Raw genomic sequence first — 24,159 nt, 5'->3', positions numbered from 1 at the left:
ATAAAAAACGCCTTTCTTTTTTACAAAACAAATGTTATTTTATGAACACAAAAGCTCGTCTTTTGAAGCAACAATTAATACAATACTAAATTTGTTTTGCTAAATATGTTTTGCGTTCTCTTTGAGGCCAAAGTATTGTATCCTTTTGCACTCTCTTTGAGGCATAAGTATTCTATGAGAGAGCTTCAAAAGGAAATTAAAGGATCCTGCCTAACCAATCTTAATTAATTAGGAATGTTGTGTAAGTTTCACTGCATCCACGAACATTTCAACACTTGTACATTTAGTTATAATTAATCGTACAATATTTTAATTCGAATGAACTTCTTATACAGCTTCAAGGTTGGGGTGAGATTTACATAGAACTTTGCTATCTCAATTATCATCTGTTTCGCCGATGAAAGCGCAACTTCCTTTACGTACAAAATATACGAATTTTCGTAAGTTTTGCTGATTCAGTGATCCATATTTATATAACTCGGTTTCAAAGATAAACGTAGCTAGACCATTAAAAAAAACAAAGCCAGCAATAAACCTGCAGGTAACATGTCTCTTGTACATGGCTATATATATTATCATTAGCTTCTGGTCAAATCCCCAGAGAAATTAATTAGAAATTAATTAATTAAAGTTCATGCCTCGGTAGAGGAAGCAAACCTCCTACCAAAAGGCAACATCTCTCATTATGTGATCCGAAGCCAACTTCTAAGTAAGTGCACTTCCAAACTTGCAATGGTGGGCTACGTAAATTCAAAAACAAAAGGCATATATATATATAATTGGCCCATAGGAAAATATTAACCCCTCTAATTAATTAAACAGGTAATTATTACTTAATTAAGAAAACCCCCATCCCATGCACTTCTAGTGCAACATTAATCCTAACCCTAAAAATTTAAATTAATGAAGCATATACGTAACCTTCTTTTTTTTTTTTTTTTTTGGAAAAAAGAAAACCCTAGTGTCCTAACCTTAATCCCTCCAGTCCCTCAAACCCTAAAAACCTGGTCTTGGTCTCATGAAAGCTTAATCTGGTTTAATAATTAGAAATTATGTTCTACAAGAATGCACTTTACAGCCTCATTAAAAGACAACATTGAGACAAGCCTTCGTGGGTCGAGGATTTGCCAGGAAAAATTAACTAAAATAAGATGGATTAGTCCTACATGCTTTCAGCGTCTCGACGCGGATTTCGCCACCGACAAGTTGTATGGCCATTTAGTCAATGGTCTTCGAGGATGCAACCGCGTTGAATCGGCGGAATCTTCGATCAGAATCTTAACTAGCCTTAGTTTAAATAATTAGTATTTAGAGTGGCAATAATTTATCTGATACTACTTTGCGCTGAGTTAGTCTGTTTGATAATGACATTACGATATGTTGTGGATACAATAAAGGTTTATATAAACAATCAATTACTGCTAATCCACTTTGCTTAACTTAATAGCTACTCTAATAATCTTGACCAAATATGTTAGAAAATCGAATCCTTACAATAATGCTATGGTCGAGGATCATACATGCACACAAGCAAATCAACTGTGCTGTCGTGCATATCCGTGACGAATCTTTATACTCATTCTTATTAGAACACTCTTTCTATTTGGCATTAATTAAACAAAGAGATTATTGTGAAGAACCAATACTGAAGAAGATAATGAGAGGTAATATAGGTGAACGAAAACCGCCATCCATTAATTGGTTTCATGTATTTGCTATTGGGAATTAATTTAGTACCCGTCCTGGTATTAAACTTTGAGAATCCGCAATATGCTCTGATACCAACTATTATTGATTCGGAATCAAACATTGGGATTTTACAACGTAAGTGTCAAATCAAATTTTTTACCATAAATCTGTTTTTTCAGCAAAAACTGATACAACAAACAAAACAGAGAAAACCAAATATAAAAATATATGGATAAACTAAGATTCATTAAATAAGAGAAAATTACACTTGACTCATGACTTCTCTTCTATAACAAACTAGCTTCAAATCCGAGCCCTTTTTTTTGAATTTCCCTTATCCTTTTTTTGTTTTCTATAGATTTAAAAGATCTCTCTCTCATCTTGTGCATCCATACACAAGATATACTATTGACCCACGACCACGAAAACATCACGTACTAGGTGCATCCAAAATCATAACCATCTTGAGCATGCCATATGGGTGTAGCTAGACGTATCATCACCACCAAATAATAGCATCTGTGTTATATTTATAACTTACATAAAAAGCTATCTAAATTCTAATCAAATTCAATTTATATTTTATTTAATATTTAAAATTTAATGTATCACCAACAGATTTAAATATTAATTTTAATCGAATTAGGAATAAATTATAAACACAAACGTGGTCTATATACTTTTTGATGGGGCTGAAAGTTTGACTCGTCATCACATTAACCTGTGGGCTTATTATAATTGTTGCACAGGCCCTTACGGCCCACTAGCTTTCTAGTACGGAGAGAGTACGTGTTCCCGTGGGCCGTGAGAGTGAAGCCTAATACACCTATATCTCGTGGGCCTGTAAATTTCTGTAATGGCCCGTACGGCCCATTAGCGTCATCCTTGTTCAAAATTGAAATCGCTGCTCTCGCCTGCTCAATTTTAGCGACTCCGCTGCGAGCGCGCGTGCGACGATGGGCGACGCGGCGCTCATACCCGGCCTCCCCGACGACGTCGCCGTGCGGTGCATCGCGCGCCTCGATCCTCGCACCCGGAGCTCTGCCGCGTGTCCCGATCCTGGCGCTCCCTCCTCCGCTCCCCGCTCCTCTTCTCCGTCCGATCCGCCCTGGGCGCCGCAGAGCCCGTGCTCTGCCTCAACCTCCGCTCCCCCACCGACCAGTCGCGGTGGCTCCTCCTCCACCGGGGTCGCCGGAACCCTAGCCCCCTCCCCGCGCCGCCGGCTACCTCGAGATCGACGTCGACATCGGCAGCTCCGCCCTCGCCTCCGCCGTCCTGCTCCCCTCCCTCGGCTCCGCCGCCGCCGCGCTCGGCCCCTTCCTCTTCGTCCTCGGCGGCTCCCTCGGCGGCGTCCCCTCCGCCGCCGTCCAGGTGCTCGACGCGCGCCTCCCCCGCTGGTCCCTCGGCCCCCGCATGTCCGCGCCCCGCGAGTTCGCCGCCGCCGCCGCCCTCGGCGGCCGCATCTACGCCGTCGGCGGCTGCGTCCCTATATCCGAGGCCTGGGCCGAGTCCCTCGACCCCTCGGCCTCCTCCGCCGCCGCCGCGTGGGTTGTCGTGCCGAGTCCGGCGCACGTCCGGGAGAAGTGGATGCACGGGAGCGCCGTGCTCGCGGGGCGGCTCCTCGCGGTGGCGGATCGCGGCGGGGTGGTGTACGACCCGGCGGCGGAGCCGCCGTGGGCGGCGGTGGCGCCGGGGCTCGATCAGGGGTGGAGGGGGAGGGCGGCGGCGGTGGGGGGGATCCTATACTCGTACGATTTCCTAGGGCACATCAAAGGGTACGATCCGGAACTGGATGAGTGGAAGCGGGTGGAGGGGGTGGAGCGGGAGCTCCCAAAATTCTTGTGCGGGGCAACACTTTCGAACCTGGGAGGAATGCTGTGTGTGGTGTGGGAAGGGAAGGAGAAGGGAGATCGCAGGAAGAAGGAGATGGTGATCGATTGGGCCGGGATTGAGGTCTCGAGAACGAGCGACGGGGGACTGAAAGGGAGGGTTTTGTGGGTGGAGTCTATCGAGTTGGCGGTGCCAAGAGGGTCTTTCATAGCTCATTGCTTGGCTTTGGAGCTCTGAGCTTTGTGTGTGGCACATTCGAAAGATCGAAACTTCGGTATGTTTACAATGATCATGATATCTCTTCTGTCATCTGAATAATTCGTGCCCATAGAATTCTTCTTAATTTCTGACTAGTTCAAGATCATCGGAATTTGTACGGCGATAGTGCGTTTGTTTGGCTCGAAATAAAATAGCAAGCTATTGTAGACTACAGGACCGAGTTTTATCTGTAGATTTGTGTATGATTACTGATGATTTTGCTGTTTGAAAAGGAAAATGTTACTGCTTAAAAAGGAGTAATTGCGTAGATTTGACGGAATTTGCATTGTTAGCAATTCAATATTTAGTTCAACAAGATACTCATTTTTTTTATCCTTTTTCTTTTTGTGTGAAACTTCTATTGTAGTAGTAATTGCATGGAATACAGAAAAATGTACGAAGCTAGCTAGAGCAGATGAGAAAAAGCTAGAAGATGGTCTGAGAATCAGAATAATATGGTATATGTTACAGTGAAGCAGCCTCAGAGTCTGAAGTTTCCAATTTTATGGTTTTTCTTGCACATTTGGCTTGTTGTCTCTATCCGAGTTAACATCTGAATATTCCAAGGCCATATCTGAGTAAAGAGAAGGGAGGAATCCAGAACTAGATGTTTGCAGTTGTTTGTTTTGCATTTATGCTCGATTTGGACGGGAGAATCGGAAAGAAGAGAATGGAAAGGAAAGAAAAGAAGAGAAAGAAAAAGAGAAGGAAATGATTTTGTTTCATTACCGGAAGTATAAGAAAAAATAAAAAGAGAAGCTTTTGATCATGCTATTTTCTTCTTTCCTGACGAGGTTCAAAGAGAAGCATTCTCTCCCTTTTCTCTTGCTTTCCTCCTTTCTCTCCTCCTATTTCTATCCTTTTGGGCTGTGTTGAACTTGTCTATGCTGCAATCGAAGTATCGTGTTTCTGTCTAATTTTATGTTTTTGTTGGCTGCAATACCTGACCAAAAGTTAGGCACTCTGTGTAGAGTGAATTCTTAAACCTGCGGTTGTTGGGATTTCTCATTTCAAGCTTAGAGCTCTATTTTTCCTTTTTTATTGGAGAGGTGTGAATAAGAAAAGTTGGTAAATCTATTCATTTAGGCGTTTTATAATCAATCTAAAATAGAACTGTACTGATCTTGGAGTTCTCTTTATAGGCAAAGGTTTTCTGACACAATTACTGTGATAAAACCATTTTTGCAGGTTCCTGCATCATCCTAATGCTCGATTTCGGTAGATAAGGATATCCAATAATGAGTTCACATGGTTCGGCTTCTGGGTTAATAATGTGCAAGGTTAAACTTTGAAGTGGTTTGAACAGCTGCAGTTCCAATCCTCAGATGAGCCAGGTCATGTTGATATTCTTTTCAAATTCACAGAACTTGATTTTCTGTATATAAGTAGGTTAAATTCTCAGCTGTGTTCATCTTTTGTAAATAACAAATCAGTTTAGTTTAATTGGGAATTTGTTCCTTTCTGAAACTCTTTCGTTTTTTGTATTAATTGTATTATTTTGCTAGAAGGGAGAAAGAACTCAATTGAACCAGTGAGCTGTTTGTTTGTGTCACTTGAGAAAAACGTTATGGAACATTATGTCATTAAAGTTAAAATCCTCTCTAGTATCATAGATCACATCTAACGGTTTACATTATACTGGTCTATAGACTTCAATGCATGCAATAAACCATCCAATATTAGTAGCTTGGCAAGAGGCATTTACTATGATGATCATATGTCTTTGCTATAAAGAGGGGTAGAATATTTAGAAAGATCAAGTACGAAACAAGAGCCTGCATATTGAAATGTTGGATAATTATGTAATCTTGAAACAAATCACTGTGACATTAAATCAGCAAGCAAAGTTCACCACACAAACATGTTCATCTAAGGAGCTCAACAACTTTCCCCATAGTACCCCAGCAAACTAAACATCTCGATATCCTCTCACAGCAACTACAGCCTTATTTATCATGCATCCAAATTACACATTTAACTCGGGAAAAAATAAAAAAAAAAATCTTCATTCAACCAACAATCTCAACAGGCTCAAATCCCTTATCGATCGACGCCTTCACTGCATCGATCACAAGCTGCGTCTTTCTAGTAATAGTCGGCCACTTCTCCTCTGGCTTATTTCCAGAATCCCTGATCCCTGCCACCAACCTCGAGAACTCCTGCACCATAAGCGCTTCCTGGGGAAGCTCGGTTGTGACAACATGCTTGCTCGGCAGCGGCTGCCATCCGGTCACAAGCTCGGTGAAACCCGAATCAGACGCAAAGGAAAACTCCGCGGATTTTTCCTCATAAGGAATGATAAAGTCATTGACATGAAGCGAACCTCTCGTTCCGATAACCGTTAGGTCCATAGTGAGGTGAGAGAGGAAAGAGCAGTGGAATATCGCGATTTTTCCGTCCTCCCAAAGAAGAGTGGCTCCGCACGATAAGATTACGCCTGCATCGTTTAAAACAGGGTTGCGAAATGCGGTGGCAGTTTTGGGTAGCTGGTAGTCGGCAGCCCAGAGGGAGGAGCGGATGCAGTACCAACCCGCATCGCCGAGGGCTCCGAGGGCGTCGAGGTCGGGCTTCACACGGATGTCGTTCTTAAGGAAGTCCTCGTCCGCATAGAAGGAGAAAATGCTGTTTATCTGCAAAACCATCGGAGATTGAACTTAGTTGGCATTTTAAAAAGAAGAGAGCTGATGATTTAAAGTAAGCATAACATACATTGATGATATAAGGTTTCAGATCATGCCAAAACCGACAAATCAGATCATACCAAAGATTAAAGAATATTGCTCATAAAGCCTAACTTAATTGTGCATACAACCACATTTCATCTTCTCCAGTAGCCCCAACTCATCCATCTCACTATGTTGTTCCCACTATGTTGTTACTTGTTAGCTTCGGTGGAACTTAATTTTGGTTCGTGCGGTTGTCCAATTTCTCAATGCTCTAATGTACAAAAGCATAATAGAGAAAAAAACAAATATGCACATCTCAAACACATCCAATCCTTCTTAAAAGCTAATTTAAGAATAAGCAGCATGACCAATTTAGATATATATGTTACATAGAACCTGATAAATACTAAGATAAAAGGAAACAAAGATTACAAAATCCTCTCTTTCTAAATACTAGATAGTAAGTTTGGCAGAAGCTGTATTATGATCAGAACGTTAAAAGAGAGAGTTTTTACAGAAAAAAATGAATTAAAGCTCCAAATATATTCAACTATACAATTTTGGAAGAGAAAAGGACCAAAAAGCTCCCAAATTTCCCCAATTGACCAATCAAATACCGCAAAGATCATCATTTACAGAGCCAAAAAGAACAAAAAAGATAATTTTTTAAATATCAAACAGATTCTTCCCCAAAGATGATACTTTTTCTGAGGATAAAAAAAAAAAAGAGGAGAGAGAGAAAAAGAAAACCTTTCAGCCAATCATATCAACAAATCCAACAATCATATTATACCCGAGCCATAAAAGCTTTTGATAATAATATTCATAATAATAATTCTTTAGGAACAAGAGAAAAGTATATATAAGAAAAAAGATATACCATCTTAAGGTCCCCAAAGCGGGAGGGATCGGAGAGGAGGCCGCGCATGTGGGCGGTGCGGGGGTTGTGGATCCACATGGTGGAGTCCATGAACTGGACGCCATGGGCGGCGCACGCGGCGAGGATGGGGTCGAGCTCGGCGGCGGAGAGCGCGGCGGGCTTCTCGAGGAGCAGGTGCTTCCCGCGCTCCGCCGCCGCGACGGCCCAGCGCGCGTGGAGGCTCGTGGGGAGCGGCATGTACACCGCGTCCACGGCGGGGTCGTCAAGGAGCTCCTCGTAGGACCCCACGGCGCGCACCGACGAGGAGAGGGCGTTCTCGGCGATGAAGCGGCGCGCCTTGTCGGGGGAGCGGCTCCCCACGGCGACGAGGGTGGCGTTGGGGGCGAGGGCGATGGCGCGGGACACCTTGCGCGCGATCTCCGCGCACCCCACGATGCCGAAGCGAATGGGGCTCGTCGTCGTCGTCGTCGTCGCCTTCGCCTTCTCCTCCGCCATGGATTCGCTCTCGTTGGGGGAGAAGGAGAAGGAGAAGGAGAAGAGAAGGGGGAAATGGTGAGCGGTGTGGTATGTGTGAGCGGAGCGTTCGCTAGGTTTTAAGTAGGATTCTTCGATAGCATCGGAATGTATCATAGAAAAAAAAAAAAAAGAAAAAGAAGATGCTAAAAAGAAAAAAATAAAAAAATGAAAATGGAAAGGTTAATGGACGTGATTTTGACACGTGTCAATCGATCTCTTCCGGATGCTTCTCGTGTATACCTCTTTTGCAATTTTTTTATACCCTGTTTGGTTCCTGTTTGGCTCCGGGATAAAGGGATAGCGACGGAATAACCTCTCATCTCCTTTTATATCGAAATGTTATTTTTCGTATAAGAATAAGTTGGTATAATTTGGTATAAAGTATACATTTGAATTTATTGTTTCGTCCTTACCTCTCAAACAATCGATACCAAATTAATTAAATATATTTAAATTATTTATTAATTTAAATAATATTAAATTATTATCTTTGGATAATCCGCTGATTAAGGCACCGAGTTGGAATAAATTTTTTTTGTAATATTTAATTTGATATAAAAAAGTTTTATTGTGATTGAATATTAAAAGTGTTAGCATATCCCATCTTCAAATTATATTTTTAAAAATAAGATAAATTAGTTTGTGCATAAAATAAGCTATTTTATAAAATAGCAAAATTATCAATATCAATATATTTAAGGGGTAAATTAAAGTCTTATACTATAATTGTGTTAAAAAAGTTATATTTAAAAGTTATTATTAGATAACTTATTCTGATTATCAAAAACAAGACTACTATTTAGAGGGACTAGAAGTTTTTTTTATTTTTTTTTTCTATGATACATTCCGATGCTATCGAAGAATCCTACTTAAAACCTAGCGAACGCTCCGCTTACACATACCACACCGCTCACCATTTCCCCCTTCTCTTCTCCTTCTCCTTCTCCCCCAACGAGAGCGAATCCATGGCGGAGGAGAAGGCGACGACGACGACGACGAGCCCCATTCGCTTCGGCATCGTGGGGTGCGCGGAGATCGCGCGCAAGGTGTCCCGCGCCATCGCCCTCGCCCCCAACGCCACCCTCGTCGCCGTGGGGAGCCGCTCCCTCGACAAGGCGCGCCGCTTCATCGCCGAGAACGCCCTCTCCTCGTCGGTGCGCGCCGTGGGGTCCTACGAGGAGCTCCTCGACGACCCCGCCGTGGACGCGGTGTACATGCCGCTCCCCACGAGCCTCCACGCGCGCTGGGCCGTCGCGGCGGCGGAGCGCGGGAAGCACCTGCTCCTCGAGAAGCCCGCCGCGCTCTCCGCCGCCGAGCTTGACCCCATCCTCGCCGCGTGCGCCGCCCATGGCGTCCAGTTCATGGACTCCACCATGTGGATCCACAACCCCCGCACCGCCCACATGCGCGGCCTCCTCTCCGATCCCTCCCGCTTTGGGGACCTTAAGATGGTATATCTTTTTTCTTATATATACTTTTCTCTTGTTCCTAAAGAATTATTATTATGAATATTATTATCAAAAGCTTTTATGGCTCGGGTATAATATGATTGTTGGATTTNAATTCAGCTAAATAATTATCCATCCAGCAATATAATTTGATGTTTTCACTTACCAGTTTAATTGCACCATGATCTAGAGGACATCGCTTTTCTAATTTACTATTCAACAAATGACTCTCTAATTGAAGATTTTCTTTTCTTTCGTACATGAAAGAGTTTTCCACGTCTTCTCTTCATTACCCAAACTCGCAATCGATCCATACGACGAGAAAAGCAGAAAATGTTAATTGTAATCTGAATCAATAATGAGAAACAAAAAGGCGTATAGGCCGCGTATTTCCGCGAATGGTATACACCCTTGCATTCGTTTACAAACAATACATTTCTTCAAGGTTGTCTCCGTGGTTCAAATCGGAAGGCACGAAAAATTTTTCAGTTGACACCTCCTCAAGTAGAAGTGTCTGGATCTTCGAAAGAACCTGCCATAATAACAAGGAAAAGTGATGCTTCAAGTCAGAGAACTTAAAAGATCAAGGGAATGTAATATGGAAAAAGAAACAAGGTAGGGAATCAATAGTACCTCAATTGCAATATCTGTTGGTGTGAGCAAAGATACATCACCATGGCTTTTTTTTGCGGCGATATCTGCAAATGAAAAGCAACCATTTAACATGAATCATTTAGTAGCATCGCTGAAGAAAGGGTCTGGAAATTTTATCGGTCTCTTTGATTGGCCAACTAAGAACAGGAGGAGACTCGGATTGAATCTGAGATATCAAGAACTGAAATAATATGACAAACGTAGGCCCTAACTTGCAATGGCTTACAGGGTATATATGGGAAAGAATCATCCATGTATAGACGTATTAAAATGTGTGATCGCGTTTTAATACAACTAAGGGGTAGTGCTTAAGATATGCATATAGGACAATATCTTTGGAGCAGTTTGAGTGTGAGTTGAAAAAAGAATTTTCTTACAAGAACAAACAAGAACTGAGAAAGCACACTTACTTCGGAGGCAAATTCTGACATGTGCGTTAGCATAGGCATCTTTCCTCTCTTCAGACAGAGTGCTGAGCCTTATCAAAGCCTGAAGACCATAACCAAGCGAAAGTTAAGATGCGACGACATATCTTTAATCTAGCCTCTCAAGAGTATTAACCACATGCAAGCTAAAGTTTCCGAAGGAGGATGAAGTGATTTTCTTTGTTAATATCTTATATCGAGATACCAGACGACTAAGGATTTGATGGTCCGTTCACCATTAGCATGATATAGCATAATACCTTATATACTAATAGCATTTTGCTGAACTAGGTGATAAACATGGGATGGAACAAATTTATTATCAAATCATAGATGATAGAGAGGAATATAAAATCATTTGCCGAAATATCTACCTTTGTGTATGGATCACCAGGTTCCTGATGCAGAAGAGGCCGAGAAGCAGTCCCAACTGCAGCAATCCGCCTCGCTAGAGCTTCTAAAGGAACATCTAGCCAGACAGTTACTCCCTGTCTCATATATTTCCTGGAATTTCAACAATTCACTTCCTTAGATTTAAGAAAACAGTATCTCAGGAGCTAAGATAGCTGAATATTGTACTTCTATGGATTACCAATTGATAGGTCGAATGACAGCACCACCTCCGGTTGCAACAACCAAGCGACGCATTGATGACAAGTCCTTAAGTACATTACTCTGATCAAGGAAAAGAAAATCAAGCACATATGAGGTGTAAATATTATGAATTAGAAAAGAAAAACATATTAAGTAATAAGTTTGGCACATAACCACTTTTAAACTCCTTACTGAACAGGGAATATAATTGATGAAACTAGTACCTCGTTGTCTCTAAAGAAAGCCTCACTATAATCCTTGAATATTTGGGCAACAGAAGAAACACCCACAGCTTGCTCTACCAGCTTGTCACTGCACAACCAATGAATAATAAATTGACATCCCCCAAAATTACATATACTGTTGAACAATTATCCAGAGAAAACAAAAGCATGACATGTTGAATATACCACAAACCTGTCAAAAAAGGAGTATCCTAAAACTTCTGAGAGGATCTTCCCCACTGTAGTCTTACCAGACCCCATCATACCTACACAAAAAGAGTACAAACCATTGATAACTTGACGCGATAATGCGAGAAATTACACAAACAAAATGTACTCGTAATTCACTATTCCGGAGACTAACCAACTAGATATATACAGCGACTGTTCAAATGTGAGGCAACGTCTTCCGACTTCCTCTGAAGTATACAAACATCAATTCCGATCAATGACCAAGAAAGAAAATGTCCACAAAAAAAATCATTAAAGAGAACTTGTTTCCTTTGGAGGGAGTTAATCCAATATCAAAATAACAGTTTTGAGTCCGATGATAAAGCATGCCTTTAAGATAAGAGCCTCGTCAACAGCTGCATGAAACTTCTCTGACACTTTGGCTGATGCTACATGACATAAAATGGTAAGATTAATCAGAAACAACACAACAATGGACTCATCATGTATAGATTACGAAAAAAATATAAAATTTAACCTACATAATCACCAAACTCTTGATATAAACAGAACCTCCACCAAAAACCATTTTCTCATAAGTTTACAAAATTCACAAATGTAATTTCCTCAGAAGTTTACAGTTTCTTTGCCACCCTATAACTCCGATATTAGGGTCAGTTGCACCCGGAAATTTTGTCGAAAACTACTGGTTTCAATTGGCCAAACAATAACAACACTCACAAAATATCTTAAAACTTGGATTTTTCCAGCAGAGCACCCAGTGAATCATTACAATTTCTGTATTATAAATAAGAAAACAAAAATTTCATATTCACCAACTCACTTCCGGATTTTGTAGAACAGCAAGAAATCTTCAACTCAACATGCCAATGCCGATTCCGATTCCGATCCAAACCCTTCCCCAACCTCGAATCTCTACTACTATTAAGAGTGTTTAACCTATCCCCGCCACATCCCCGCGGCAAAACTAAGAACCCTAGCGGATTCCTCCGCGGGTTCTCGCACCCAATCCATGGACTCGATTGCAACCTCAAAGCGGTCCCCGACTCCATCGCAAAATCAAACCTTCACCAAAATTCCACTGAAAAAGATAAATTCTAAACGACTCCCCCTTGCTTTAATTGGTTGAAATAGAAATTAGATTCAAAAAAAATCGGAAAAAGAATCAAATCACAAAGGAGCTGAAACGAGAATGGTGATTTGATGGGGAAGAGGGGGTTCGATCGAAGAGAAATTGGGGGAAATTTGAAGGTGGATGGAGGAGTGCGCTAGGGATTTGAGGAGGAGCTCGCGTTCGCGGCGCATTATAAGGCGCGAGCAGCGCACGTTAGCCTCTGTGGACTTGGGACTAAGCGGCGACGCGGATTTTTTTTTTTTTATTTCGGATGGCTTCAAAATTGCCATTATGTTCTAAATTGACAACTTTACCCTTATTATAATTGCAAATTCTTTAAAGGTAGAGAGGGGATCATTCCGTACTTATCTATAAAGTGGAGGGTGATTTCGTCACTGAAGTTCTGTGGTTGGTGGGTTCTCGGTCTAAGGAGAGAGAAAACATCTGCCACGTTTGACCACATGACTCCAACTACCGCTCCTGATAAACGGATAAACCGCATAGAGAGTTTCTTATGCGGCGTTAAATCAACCGTCCATCTGAGCTAACCGATTGCCTGAGCTAGATGGACGCGAGGGATCAACTTGGGAACTCGCATTGGAGTTTCTATGCGTTTCGTAGTATGCGCTTCGATGGGCAACTGGGGGAAATAAATAGATGACGTGGCCGATTGCAATCAATGGTATCGTGCCACGTAAGCCTGTAGATTCATTCTGCTGTAGCCTGTTCGACACGATGCAGCTGATTTCGGGTGTGGGAATGGGAGGGGGCGACTAGACCGGCGCACATCCAAAGACCGTACAAATTTCTTGCTAAACTCGGTTCATCCGTAAAACGCGCGCCTTCATATTACAGCCGTTCATCCCATCTCATGGACGGTTTATTTATGGCGGTGTTCAATTATAAGTGTATACCATGGACCGTGACAGGGTATGAACCACGATTGTGAGCCCACCAATTAAAGAAAGGCAAATAATTGCAAAAACTAAGCTGGCACTTGTGGGTCACGACCAACCGCATGCGGAATATTATACGACGTGTTAATTGAATAGGATGGAATTTTCTTTTTTTTTTAAAAAAAAAAAGAGAAAAGATTAAAGGGTTGGGTTGGCTAGTGGAGAACACGCTCTGATCCAAGTGAAAAAAAACAAAAAAATATTGTTGATAGATAAATTTATTGATTTTACTTCTTTATTAAATAATTTTGATTGAATTTAATTGTAGAAATAATTGTATACAACACTCTGTTAACATATCGAATAGCAAATATATATTCTTACAAAGTTTAAAATTTTATTTTTATTCCTACAAAAATTCAGTAATATTCATATTTGTCCCTCTAGTTTGTTACTGATATAGCACTATTTATTTTTTAACAACAATTAAATAAAATAACATGTTTGCCCTCACAAATATATCCCTTCAAAAAACCTAAACGTTAGAATTATATGAAAATGTGCTCCCAAAAAATATTTTATCCAATAATATTAGGGGGATAAAAAAGTTAATTTAACTCATTCACTAATCAGAATGAAGTATTTCACTCATGGTAAACTATATTTTTCCGATGAATCCTAACAACAGAAAAAATATTTAAAAACGATAGAACTTTTGCAAGAGTAAAAATAAAAAATTAAAATTTTATATGAATATATCTGCTATTCAATATGTTTACAGAAAACTATATATATACAATTAAGCCTTAATTATAATACAACACAAATGATTATAAATGGTTGTAAATTTTGCCATAGAAATAAAATCAGAGTCCATCTAACTATGAACTGATCCATTTGGTCTAGAGGTGGAGGTGAGATTTTGACCTCAAGGTTTCTAAAATTCTAACACGATAATTTTTAATGAAATTTATTACAATCAAAGGTACTATTTATATTATTATGAATGATTACGGGGCTGCTCAGATTTCAGAGCACATGCTTTTGATGCTTTCACACGTGTGTCGCACATTTTATTTTTTGTATCTTTTTTTTCTCAAAGATATTCGCTTGTCACACTTATTAATTTGTGTACAAAACGGTGTAAACCTAGCTAAGTCTCATTACCTGGCGAGAAAGATGTAATATCTAATTATTCTAGTCAATAGTGATAAATATTATTATAGTTTAAAGGATCTAAGAACACGGCCAACTTTTTACGTTGCTGATACTTTGAAAAATTGAGTGAGTTTTCGAAAGAAAAAAAACGAAACAAAAGTATTAATTAAAAGCTGCTTTTTAATAAGCAGGGGCGAAACTAACAATGTTGAAGTTTGGACCAGACTCAGTCCAAGTTAAACATTGATTGAAACATTTATGTAATTGAAAGATTAGTTGAGGAAAATAAGAGGTAGAAAGAAGAAGAAAGAGCAGAAATGTTGGACTATTCGAGGATCTTTAGATTCAAATTCGATTCAAGTTTGGTGTTTGGTACCTGAGACCCAAGTTCGAATTCTAATTGATTCACATTTCCAGCTAAGTTTATTTCTAATGAAATAAACGAAGCGAGTAGCGTGCTACCTATCTCTCTCTCTCACAANAAAAAAAAAAAAAAAAATCGATTCAAGTTCAACCTTCGATTGAGCTTATTCGCTAACCGGTTAAGTAAACTTGTTCCTCTAAATCCGATCCATTTACTCTTCAATCTAGTTTAATTGATTGGTCGAGTTGACCTCAATTGCTCAGATAGAATTTACCACTCTAATTATCTCTTTGGTTTCCTTAACTCTCATTTTAATCTAGTGATTCCCCAGTACATATGCTTGGTCAGACTCTTTTTTTTTTTTTTTTTTTTTTTTTTGGGGTCTAACATTTTGCAAGTCATATACACCTTGAGATTTCAATCAACAAGGAGTATGAGATAAAAGTTATGCTCAGAGCATCTCAGCACAGCATGCTACTATTAATTTATAATATTGGAAAAAAAATTAGTAATATATACTAAATTTGTTAACGTCCTATAAATATTAAATGTTTTATTTATTTTTGTTACTTACTAAATTAGATAATACCTAATTTGTTAAGTATCAAACTAAAAAAAAAATATTGAATTTAAATTTAATTTTTGAAGTTGGTATTGTAATGTAAAATTTTAATTTTGAAATTGATATTAAACTTTTAAATTTTGAATCTAAATTATACTTTTAATCTTAAAGCCAACTTTTATTTTTTGATTTAAATTGAAATTTTGAATTTAAATTTATTTTAAATTTGTGTCTTATATTTTAAAAAAATTGAATTTGGTTTATACTTAAGTTTTTTATGTAATTTGAATTTCAACTATTGTTATAGGTATTTGAAAAGAATATAGTATTCTTTTTTTTTTCTTTTTTGAGAAAGGAAGGTAGCACGATACCTATTTTATTTTAAATATATAAATTTAGCTACATAGAGTGAGATAACTAGAGCCTCAAAAAGGCTGAAAAAATAAAAAAAGAAAGAAGGTAACTAAAGAGAGAAAATGACACACGAACACTAACGACCAAACAAACACCTAGCTCGACAGAACTTAGTCTGCTTCTTTGCCAACACTCTAATACGATGGGCTGTAAAGGTAACGTCAATCGGTAGATTTTTAAAAATAATATTGTTTCTTTCGTGCTAGAGCATCCACCAAGTGACCGCCATCAATATCTGAACCTTCAAAATGTCGGTCTGCGGACGCCATTCCAGTAGCCGCCCCTAGACGAAGGAGATATCCTCAATAATGGAGAAGAACTGGGATTCTCCAAAGTGCGGGAGAAGAAGAAATTTACTAACAACACACCCCACTAGCAGGTGATCAACTATATCGAGCTCCGCACTACACATAACACAGCTGTTATTCTCCGACCGCCCCTTTTTGGACCAAAATATTTCGTAAAGACCAAAATACCCTTTAAATAGATAGTTGGTGAATGGTATCTATGCCTCAATAGAAAATCACGTCTATAGTCAAAATTTACATCTCAATCATTTATTAAGAAAAATAAATAGTCAAAATTTATATGGTGTATTGAAGTATTGCTCTAATAATTATAGATGGTTATTACATATTAATATGTGCATTATTATAAGGAACCTTTGTGGAGTCACAACCCTTGAATATTTAAGCAGTGTGATTTGCTTGCACCGGGCGCCAAATTTTTGTGTGAAGGGTCCTCAAAAATAACCTCAAACTCTCAATGAGCTAACTAGCCGTTGGGCCTGTATGAAATTTAAACCCCCACTTCAAACCCTGTACTCGAAACCCCGGACCCTCGCCCATCTCCTACAAACATGCATCTCCAATCAAACCCACCACCTCCACCTCCACCCCATCCACGCCCAATCCATCGTCTCCGGCCTCCGTGCCGATCTCTTCCTAAACAACCTCCTCCTGAACGGGTACTCCAAATCCGGCGGTATCCGATCGGCACGCCAAGTGTTCGATCGAATGCCTCACAGAAACTTGATCTCTTGGTCATCCATGATCTCCATGTACGCGCAGCAGGGTCGCGAGGAAGAGGCCTTTTTGCTCTTTTCCCGCTTCCGGAGTTCCACTTCGGAGAGCCCGAATGAGTTCGTTCTCGCTAGTGTGATCCGCGCCTGTGTTCAATCAAAGGTCGCTAATTTTGCTAGCCAAGTCCAGGATCTTGTGATAAAATTGGGGTTTGATATCGATGTCTATGTTGGTACAGCGTTGATCAACTTCTACTCTAAGTTTGGATGTATGGATGAGGCTATGTTGATATTTGGTGAGCTCCCGGTTAGGAATTCGGTGACTTGGACGGCGGTAATCACAGGTTATTCACAAATCGGGGAGAGCGATGTGTCCTTGAAACTATTTAATTTGATGAAGGACGAAGGAGTTCGGCCCGATAGATTTGTCCTTTCAAGCGCCATTAGCGCTTGCTCTGCATTAGGTTTTCTCGAGGGCGGGCGGCAAATCCATGGTTTTGCGTATAGAGTTGCTACTGAAATGGATGTTTCCGTGAACAACGTGCTAATAGATTTATATTCCAAGTGCTCAAAATTAACGATTGCACGCAAGTTATTTGATTCAATTGTTGTTAGGAACCTTGTCTCATGGACTACGATGATCGCGGGGTACATGCAAAATTCTTGTGATAATGAAGCGATGGCCTTGTTCCTCGAAATGAGTCGGTTGGGGTGGCGGCCCGATGGTTTTGCTTGTACAAGCGTATTAAGCTCGTGTGGCTCTCTGATGGCTTTACAACAAGGGAGACAAATACATGGTTATGCAATTAAAGCTAACTTGGAGTTCGACGAGTATGTGAAGAATGGCCTTATCGATATGTACGCCAAATGTAGCTCTTTAACTGAGGCGAGGGTTCTATTTGATGTCCTTGCAGAAGATAATGTGATTTCTTACAATGCTATGATTGAAGGATATGCTAGTCATGAGGAGCTTGTAGAAGCATTTGTTCTATTCAATATCATGCGATGTCGCTCGTTGCCCCCAACCCTGTTGACTTTTGTTAGCCTTCTCGGTGTGTCGGCATCAGCATCAGCTGTGGACTTAAGCAAGCAGATTCACGGCCTTATTATTAAAGAAGGAATATCACTGGACCTTTATGCCGGTAGTGCGTTAGTTGATGTTTACTCAAAGTGTTCATGTGTTGAGGATGCAAGAGCTGTGTTTGATGAAATGAGTGAGAGAGATATTGTTGTATGGAATGCGATGATTTTTGGGTACACCCAAAATGAGCAAGGTGAACAGGCCCTTAGACTCTTCCACCAGCTACAAATTTCTGGAATGATGTCTAATGAGTTCACTTTCGTTGCCCTGATAACTGTTGCGAGTAACCTGGCAAGCATGTTCCATGGCTTACAGTTTCATGGCCAGATCATAAAAGTAGGCGTAGATTCCGACCCTCATGTTTCAAATGCTCTCGTAGACATGTATGCAAAGTGTGGTTGCATCAAAGAAGCTTGGCTTTTGTTTGAGTCAACTTGTGGGAAAGATGTCGTGTGTTGGAACTCCATGATTTCAAGATGTGCACAACATGGGCTTGCCGAAGAAGCTCTTAAAGTTTTCCAGATCATGAGACAGGAGCAAGTAGAACCAAACTATGTGACGTTTGTTGGTCTTTTATCAGCGTGTGCCCATGCCGGGCTCATCGAGGAAGGACTTTACCATTTCAATTCTATGAAAGAAAAATACGGAATTGAACCAGGAATGGAACATTATGCTTCTGTAGTTAGCCTTTTTGGTCGTTCAGGTAAGTTGAGGGTGGCGAAGGAGTTCATAGAACAGATGCCGATTGAACCAGCTGCAGTGGTATGGAGGAGCTTGCTTAGTGCATGCCGAGTGTTTGGTAACATTGAAATAGGAAAATATGCCGCTGAAATGGCTTTGGCAGCAGACCCCACAGATAGCGGGCCTTACGTTTTGTTATCGAACATATTTGCTTCCGAGGGTATGTGGGTTGATGTCGAGAAGGTGAGAAAGGGAATGGATCATATTGGAGCAGTGAAAGAGCCTGGGTACAGTTGGATTGAAGTGATGAAGGAGGTGCATGTATTCATTGCAAGAGGGAGAGAGCATCCGCAGGCCGAGTTGATCTATTCAGTTTTGGATGGGCTGACAAAATTATTGAAAGGCGTTGGTTCTGTCCCTGATATCTCTGAACTTCAGTTGTTTGACGAGGATGATGGACTTCGCTAGCTCAAGCTTCTTTGATATTAATATAAACTTATGCTCACAGAGGTTGCGGGATGTTTATTTTACTATTTATTCCGTGAAATCCACTGAAATCGGAGGGAAAGTATAGTCGCCTTGACGCAACATCATGACTTGTTTCTAGTGGTTAAATCTTAATGGCCTTTGTCAAGCAGGAAAGATTCAAGTTCTATAAAGAAAAGTTTTTCCAAATGATGTAAAGTAGGAAAGACTGAAATTCGTCAACTTTTCATTGAGCATTGAGTTCTATTTTGTATTGTATTTTAGTTAGCATGAAGGTAGAAAGCAAATCTTTCAAGCAATGCGAATGAGAGGCATCATGCACTTCAAATTCTGGAGTTAGCAACATTTGTATGTTAGAAAGAACCTGTTGGAATTAGAGGGTAGCGGAAACTTACAAACTGGATAACCATCATATTTAGGAACTGAAATCAGATTGGGTTGCTTGTTTTACTAGCCTTTTTGGATCGTCCTTTTCTCGATGCTTCTGAATGCAAACCAACTTTCATTTCCTTGAGGACATTGCTGAAGTGATTGATGTCTATGTCTTCATGCACACTTCAGATCCACCAGTGGCATATTTTGTACCTCATGTTTATGGTCCCAGGCCGAAACAAGGACCAGCACACCAAGCCTCTCTTCAAATTGCGTTTTGGGTCCGCAGACAGGTACCTTGCCTGGCCCAAACCTTGATACTTAATTTATTTTTGCCTAAATCTATTGAAAGTTGAATGCGTTCATTTTTCACTATCAACAGTTGTCCATTTGAATGGAATCTCAATGATTTGCTCGGAAATGACATTGGAATTTTTGAATTTGGCTTGCATAGTCACAAAAAGATGAAAGGACCCTGTGATATTACCATTTAATAAGAGACTTATTGAAGATTTTCACAACAGAATTGACAAGGACATGCTGAAACAGTTTAAATTAGTGACTATGCTTTTGTTAGGGTATGATTGTATGATCTAGAGAAGCATTGAATGCTAAAACTCAGTGAACTTATCGGTAGTCGGCAAGCGAGCAATCAACGCTAGAGCGACTTTTTTTCTTTCTGGTTTCTGATTTGATATTCCAAATTGTTTTCTCTGATTAATACATGTTATGAGATTTTAATCGTTTCTGTATCGACTAATTCGCGGTTTCCTCTCTTTTCTGATCTAAACTATCATTGACCATGATTTTCCAAGCCAGCTGGCTGGGAATTGGGACAATTTTTGTTTGCTGTTCATTTCAGACAATGAATCAGGTGTCTGCAGTGAAAAGTAAGACCTTCTGACAGGTTCTCAATCTGCCATAAAAAAAGTAGGCCAAAAATTGCTTCTGTTTATGAGAGTGTGACTTTAATTTACTGTCCAAATTTTACTGCAGAATCATCAGAGAACAAAAAAAGAAAAAGAAAAATGAAGAAGAGTTGGAGAAAAATCTTTCTGATTAATCCTTTGGTTCATGAATCATTGATGAAACAAAAAACGAGTTCTAAATTCCTAATCCCTTTTTTAACGAACTGCACGGAGAATTGCTCTGCATCTCACAGTCAAAGGTGACAAAAAGAGAAAAAAGAAACTTGGTGTCAATCTCATATCATAAAATCTATTTGAAAGTTGAAATCAAAGCTAACATTTTTTCCACGATTGTGGGTTGACTTTTTTTTTATGTATAAGAACAAGACTTATTAACATAAGAAAGTCAGAGTATTATGTATGTAGGCAATATTTTTCCTTTATTTATGAAAAAAAATTAGTAAACAAATTTGTCATCCAACTTGTTTCTGATTAGTCTCAGTGAAGAGTTTGTTCCGTGCACGCTAGGCAATTGTGAGCCAAGGGACAACATAAATTAAATACAAAGGACCCACTTATTTGGCCAAGTGACAAAATCAACAAAAATCACATAGGACCACTTTTGATTTTTTTTTTTTTTTTGGGTTCTTACTGAATAATAAACAAAATGCTCTCGTAAATTAGATTATGAAGAAAAATCCCAATATACATAAAACATTCGAGCCATTAATAAACCGTTTTAGAACACAAATAAAGGAGCCCAAAACTAATCTCATCATGGTTTTTTTTTCCTTTTTTTTTTCTTTTCATGGAAACTATGCTTCAAGCTCTTATACAACATTGGAAGTAACTCATAAACTTCTTTCTCCCCTGCATCAAAGAAACAGAAAAGCAAACAAGAATAGATTAGCACAAAACCCCAATAATTAAAGAAAATTTTACTACTCAAAGTTGACCAACTTCACGAAAGAGTCACACAATAAACAAAATACGCAGAGACTTCTGTTGGATCGTTGGCGTTAACAATTAATCCCAAAAGCTCGAGCTATTAGAAATACGCAACCAATTCACTTAAACCGTACAGATACAGCGCCCACAGGTCTCGATTGTGACTTGGCCAAACCAACCTCACGCCACTTCAAATATGACTCGGCCCACTTAACCTCACGTCATTTCGAACATGAATCGGCCCAACATGATCTCCTACTACAGAGTAGGATGCTGGCCCAGTTAATCCAACAGTTTTACCCAGCTGAAATAAGTTTTTAGTTCTAAACACGTATATACTCAAACAACAATTTTACTGGAAAAGTTTCGGTCAGACCAAACAGGCCTAGAGCCTAGAGGACAAGGACTCCATCTCTTGCTTCCTGAGATGAGAAGTAGCAGAAACAACATGGATACCACGTAGAGGAATTAATTAGACTTTCCACAAAGGACAATAATTCCATGGATTTCATCATATTATGTCCCACCTGATTGATTAATTAATATTTAAGATACGCATTAAATAAATATAATAATACTTTTTCATACTAATCAAGGGAAAGTGATGCTTACTAATCTTTCTATGCAACTTCCAAATGTTACAGCACTAGACGACTCAGACAAAAAACAAGCGCGTCAACATGCTCATTAAATTAAGCTAATAATACGAAACCTCCAATGAATCAGATCACATCTGTTAGTAATGTAAGCAATTAAACCCCACTAGCTATGCCAACGAAGCCATGATATGTTTAAGTGGACTAATTTAATGTAGATAAACTATTAAGATGCGTCGTTATCGTTTATTCATTCCTAATGGCATCGCCGTTAGCAACAGTTAGGAGCTGGCTCTACTAGGCTGTCAATGAGTGACACTTTTGAAGTTTCGAAAAGCACTAGATTTACCGACCGTCCCCAGAACAAGTGGCAAAGGACTTGGTGGTTGGTATTCGAGACCCAAGTTCGAATCCTAGTTGATTTACATTTTTAGTTAAGTTTATTTCTAAATGAAATAAACGAAGCGGGTAACGTGCTATCTATCCCTAAAAACNAAAAAAAAAAAACACTAGATTTGGGCTGACGTAGCTCGCAACACATGGCCGTGATCCAGCCTTTCAGGGGGGCCGCAGATTCTCTACAATTCTGTGTGCAATGAAAAACTTTATATATACCGACAAACTGTTCTTAGCGCAAGTGACAAAAAAATTTATAATTAATACTCGAGATTTCATATTTAAAATTTAATTATTTTATATTTTTAATTAAATTTACTTTTAAAAAATAAACAAAATAGTAGTATGCTATCATTCGCTGAAAAAAAAAAAAAAACACATAAAATGAATGAGCAACTTCTTAAAATTTTGTCACGATAAAAGCTCTATAAACTTTTCTGCTTGGCGAATTGTAACATAAATAAATAATCATACCTCAAATTAAATATTTAAGTTAAAAAAAAAACATTTAAATGTCATTTGGATTGTACACTTTTTTTTTTTTTTTAATTCTCGCATTAGAATAGTTTGTAAACAAACGAGATATATAGTTTTTTTTTTTTTTTCCCTCTCTCTTTACTGCAAAGAGAGATGTGAAGAGGCGCGTTTTAGCTTCTCCTCACAATCATATCCGTCCGACCCAAGATTCCACTCCACAAAAGCGACACGCGCGCCGTCCTGATCCGATCAACACGGTCGAAAACCGCCAGCGAGTGGGGACACACAGCCGAGCCGACCAATCAAAGCACCCGCGTGACGAAGACACTCGCCATTAATTAATTAATTAATTAATTAATTTCACGACCATTTCTTCTTTTTTTTTCTCTCAATTATTTTCTTTTTTTTAATAAAATAAGTAAAGTAATAAAAAAACAAATTGCAAAAAAGAGTGATTACCGTGGGGGAGTGGTCGTGGTCGTGGTCGTGGGCGGCGGCGTCGACGTGGCGGGCGTGGGTTGGCTGGAGGGGCGGAGGCGGGTGGGGCTGGTTTTGGCGGGAGAGGAGGTCGTCGTCGTTGCCGATGCTGGAGCGGGAGAGCTCCTTCTTGTTCTGCTTCCGCATCTCCCGAATCTTCGAGAAGTCCATCGAGTAGTCCGGCGGCCCGTTCTTCATGTCCCACTCCCCGAACGCCGGCACCGACATCCACGCCCCATTCTCCTGCACCACCACCACCACCACCACCAAAACAACAATAATATTATTTTCTTAATCCAAAATATATCTATATAATTATTTTTTTTTTAATTTCTTGAAGTTTAGATATCAATTTCTAAGTAAAAAAAAGAAAGAAAGAAAGAAAAGAAAAAAAAGATTTAAATTTAGAAAAAAAAAAGAAGAAGAAGAGAAAGCTAGAGAAAAAGGGGGGATCGGATCGAGCTTAGTAGTACCTCTTTGCTGTTCTCCATCATATGATTGATATATTTGAGAACTTAGTACGTAGAAGCTAGCTGTGTGTATATCGACCCCTTTCTCTTAGTTGTGAAGTAAAAGGAGAAATTTAATTAGGGCGGAGAATTTCATGAGAAAAGAGGGAGTTCCAAAACGCTCCTGCTGGGGTATTTATATATATATAGATATAATATGGAGTAGGGGAAAAGGGTATCACTTCAAAGGCTTTCAAAGGCTATAATTTGCTCCAGCTAAAAAATATGGGTTAATTGCATATTGACCACTGCAAACATAATAAATTATAAATATAATTTTTGTAAATTTAATATATATATATATATATATATATATATATTAA

The 24,159-nt window shown here is 39.5% G+C and overlaps 6 protein-coding genes across 6 annotated transcripts; 3 read left to right on the top strand and 3 right to left on the bottom strand.

Annotated features, from left to right (window-relative positions):
- On the top strand, positions 2,702 to 5,387 carry LOC109721446 (F-box/kelch-repeat protein SKIP6-like; the record flags this gene model as incomplete). Its single annotated transcript, XM_020249091.1, is given in 3 exon segments — positions 2,702 to 2,910; positions 2,967 to 3,793; positions 4,966 to 5,387. Coding segments are annotated over 2 exon segments (999 nt in total), but the record flags the coding sequence as incomplete, so codon positions are not given.
- On the bottom strand, positions 5,560 to 7,897 carry LOC109721445 (uncharacterized oxidoreductase At4g09670). Its single transcript, XM_020249090.1, has 2 exons — positions 7,324 to 7,897; positions 5,560 to 6,407 (listed from the first exon to the last, which is right to left on the bottom strand). Exons 1-2 carry the CDS (start codon positions 7,816 to 7,818, stop codon positions 5,787 to 5,789), a joined length of 1,116 nt encoding a protein of 371 aa, XP_020104679.1. The 5' UTR covers positions 7,819 to 7,897; the 3' UTR covers positions 5,560 to 5,786.
- LOC109721669 (uncharacterized oxidoreductase At4g09670-like) lies at positions 8,695 to 9,382 on the top strand. The gene has a single exon (XM_020249395.1). The coding sequence runs from the start codon at positions 8,805 to 8,807 to the stop codon at positions 9,345 to 9,347; it is 543 nt and encodes a 180-aa protein (XP_020104984.1). The 5' UTR covers positions 8,695 to 8,804; the 3' UTR covers positions 9,348 to 9,382.
- Positions 9,475 to 12,741, bottom strand: LOC109721668 (shikimate kinase 3, chloroplastic-like). The gene is made up of 10 exons (XM_020249394.1): positions 12,200 to 12,741; positions 11,746 to 11,804; positions 11,549 to 11,603; positions 11,378 to 11,450; positions 11,185 to 11,272; positions 10,959 to 11,041; positions 10,741 to 10,870; positions 10,352 to 10,430; positions 9,921 to 9,985; positions 9,475 to 9,819 (listed from the first exon to the last, which is right to left on the bottom strand). The coding sequence occupies exons 1-10, from the start codon at positions 12,426 to 12,428 to the stop codon at positions 9,709 to 9,711; spliced, it is 972 nt and encodes a 323-aa protein (XP_020104983.1). The 5' UTR covers positions 12,429 to 12,741; the 3' UTR covers positions 9,475 to 9,708.
- Positions 16,566 to 20,271, top strand: LOC109720984 (pentatricopeptide repeat-containing protein At4g39530-like). The gene has a single exon (XM_020248363.1). The coding sequence runs from the start codon at positions 16,676 to 16,678 to the stop codon at positions 19,133 to 19,135; it is 2,460 nt and encodes an 819-aa protein (XP_020103952.1). The 5' UTR covers positions 16,566 to 16,675; the 3' UTR covers positions 19,136 to 20,271.
- On the bottom strand, positions 21,090 to 23,973 carry LOC109720967. The gene is made up of 3 exons (XM_020248343.1): positions 23,801 to 23,973; positions 23,310 to 23,570; positions 21,090 to 21,303 (listed from the first exon to the last, which is right to left on the bottom strand). The coding sequence occupies exons 1-3, from the start codon at positions 23,819 to 23,821 to the stop codon at positions 21,256 to 21,258; spliced, it is 330 nt and encodes a 109-aa protein (XP_020103932.1). The 5' UTR covers positions 23,822 to 23,973; the 3' UTR covers positions 21,090 to 21,255.

Source organism: Ananas comosus, linkage group 15, assembly GCF_001540865.1.
Source record: "Ananas comosus cultivar F153 linkage group 15, ASM154086v1, whole genome shotgun sequence".
Lineage (NCBI taxonomy): Eukaryota > Viridiplantae > Streptophyta > Magnoliopsida > Poales > Bromeliaceae > Ananas > Ananas comosus.
This window is presented reverse-complemented; position numbering and strand designations above follow the sequence as displayed.

Excerpts from the sequence above, each read along its gene's own strand:
- LOC109721445 (XM_020249090.1), bottom strand. The coding sequence starts at position 7,818 with ATGGCGGAGGAGAAGGCGAAGGCGACGACGACGACGACGACGAGCCCC. Across the intron at positions 6,408-7,323 it reads GCTTTGGGGACCTTAAGATG|ATAAACAGCATTTTCTCCTT; the intron begins GTATATCTTTTT and ends ATGGTTTTGCAG.
- LOC109721669 (XM_020249395.1), top strand. The coding sequence starts at position 8,805 with ATGGCGGAGGAGAAGGCGACGACGACGACGACGAGCCCCATTCGCTTC.
- LOC109721668 (XM_020249394.1), bottom strand. The coding sequence starts at position 12,428 with ATGGAGTCGGGGACCGCTTTGAGGTTGCAATCGAGTCCATGGATTGGG. Across the intron at positions 11,451-11,548 it reads TCGCTGTATATATCTAGTTG|GTATGATGGGGTCTGGTAAG; the intron begins GTTAGTCTCCGG and ends CTTTTTGTGTAG. Across the intron at positions 10,871-10,958 it reads GTCATTCGACCTATCAATTG|GAAATATATGAGACAGGGAG; the intron begins GTAATCCATAGA and ends TTGAAATTCCAG.
- LOC109720984 (XM_020248363.1), top strand. The coding sequence starts at position 16,676 with ATGAAATTTAAACCCCCACTTCAAACCCTGTACTCGAAACCCCGGACC.
- LOC109720967 (XM_020248343.1), bottom strand. The coding sequence starts at position 23,821 with ATGATGGAGAACAGCAAAGAG. Across the intron at positions 23,571-23,800 it reads TGATGGAGAACAGCAAAGAG|GAGAATGGGGCGTGGATGTC; the intron begins GTACTACTAAGC and ends GTGGTGGTGCAG. Across the intron at positions 21,304-23,309 it reads ACCACGACCACTCCCCCACG|GGGAGAAAGAAGTTTATGAG; the intron begins GTAATCACTCTT and ends TCTTTGATGCAG.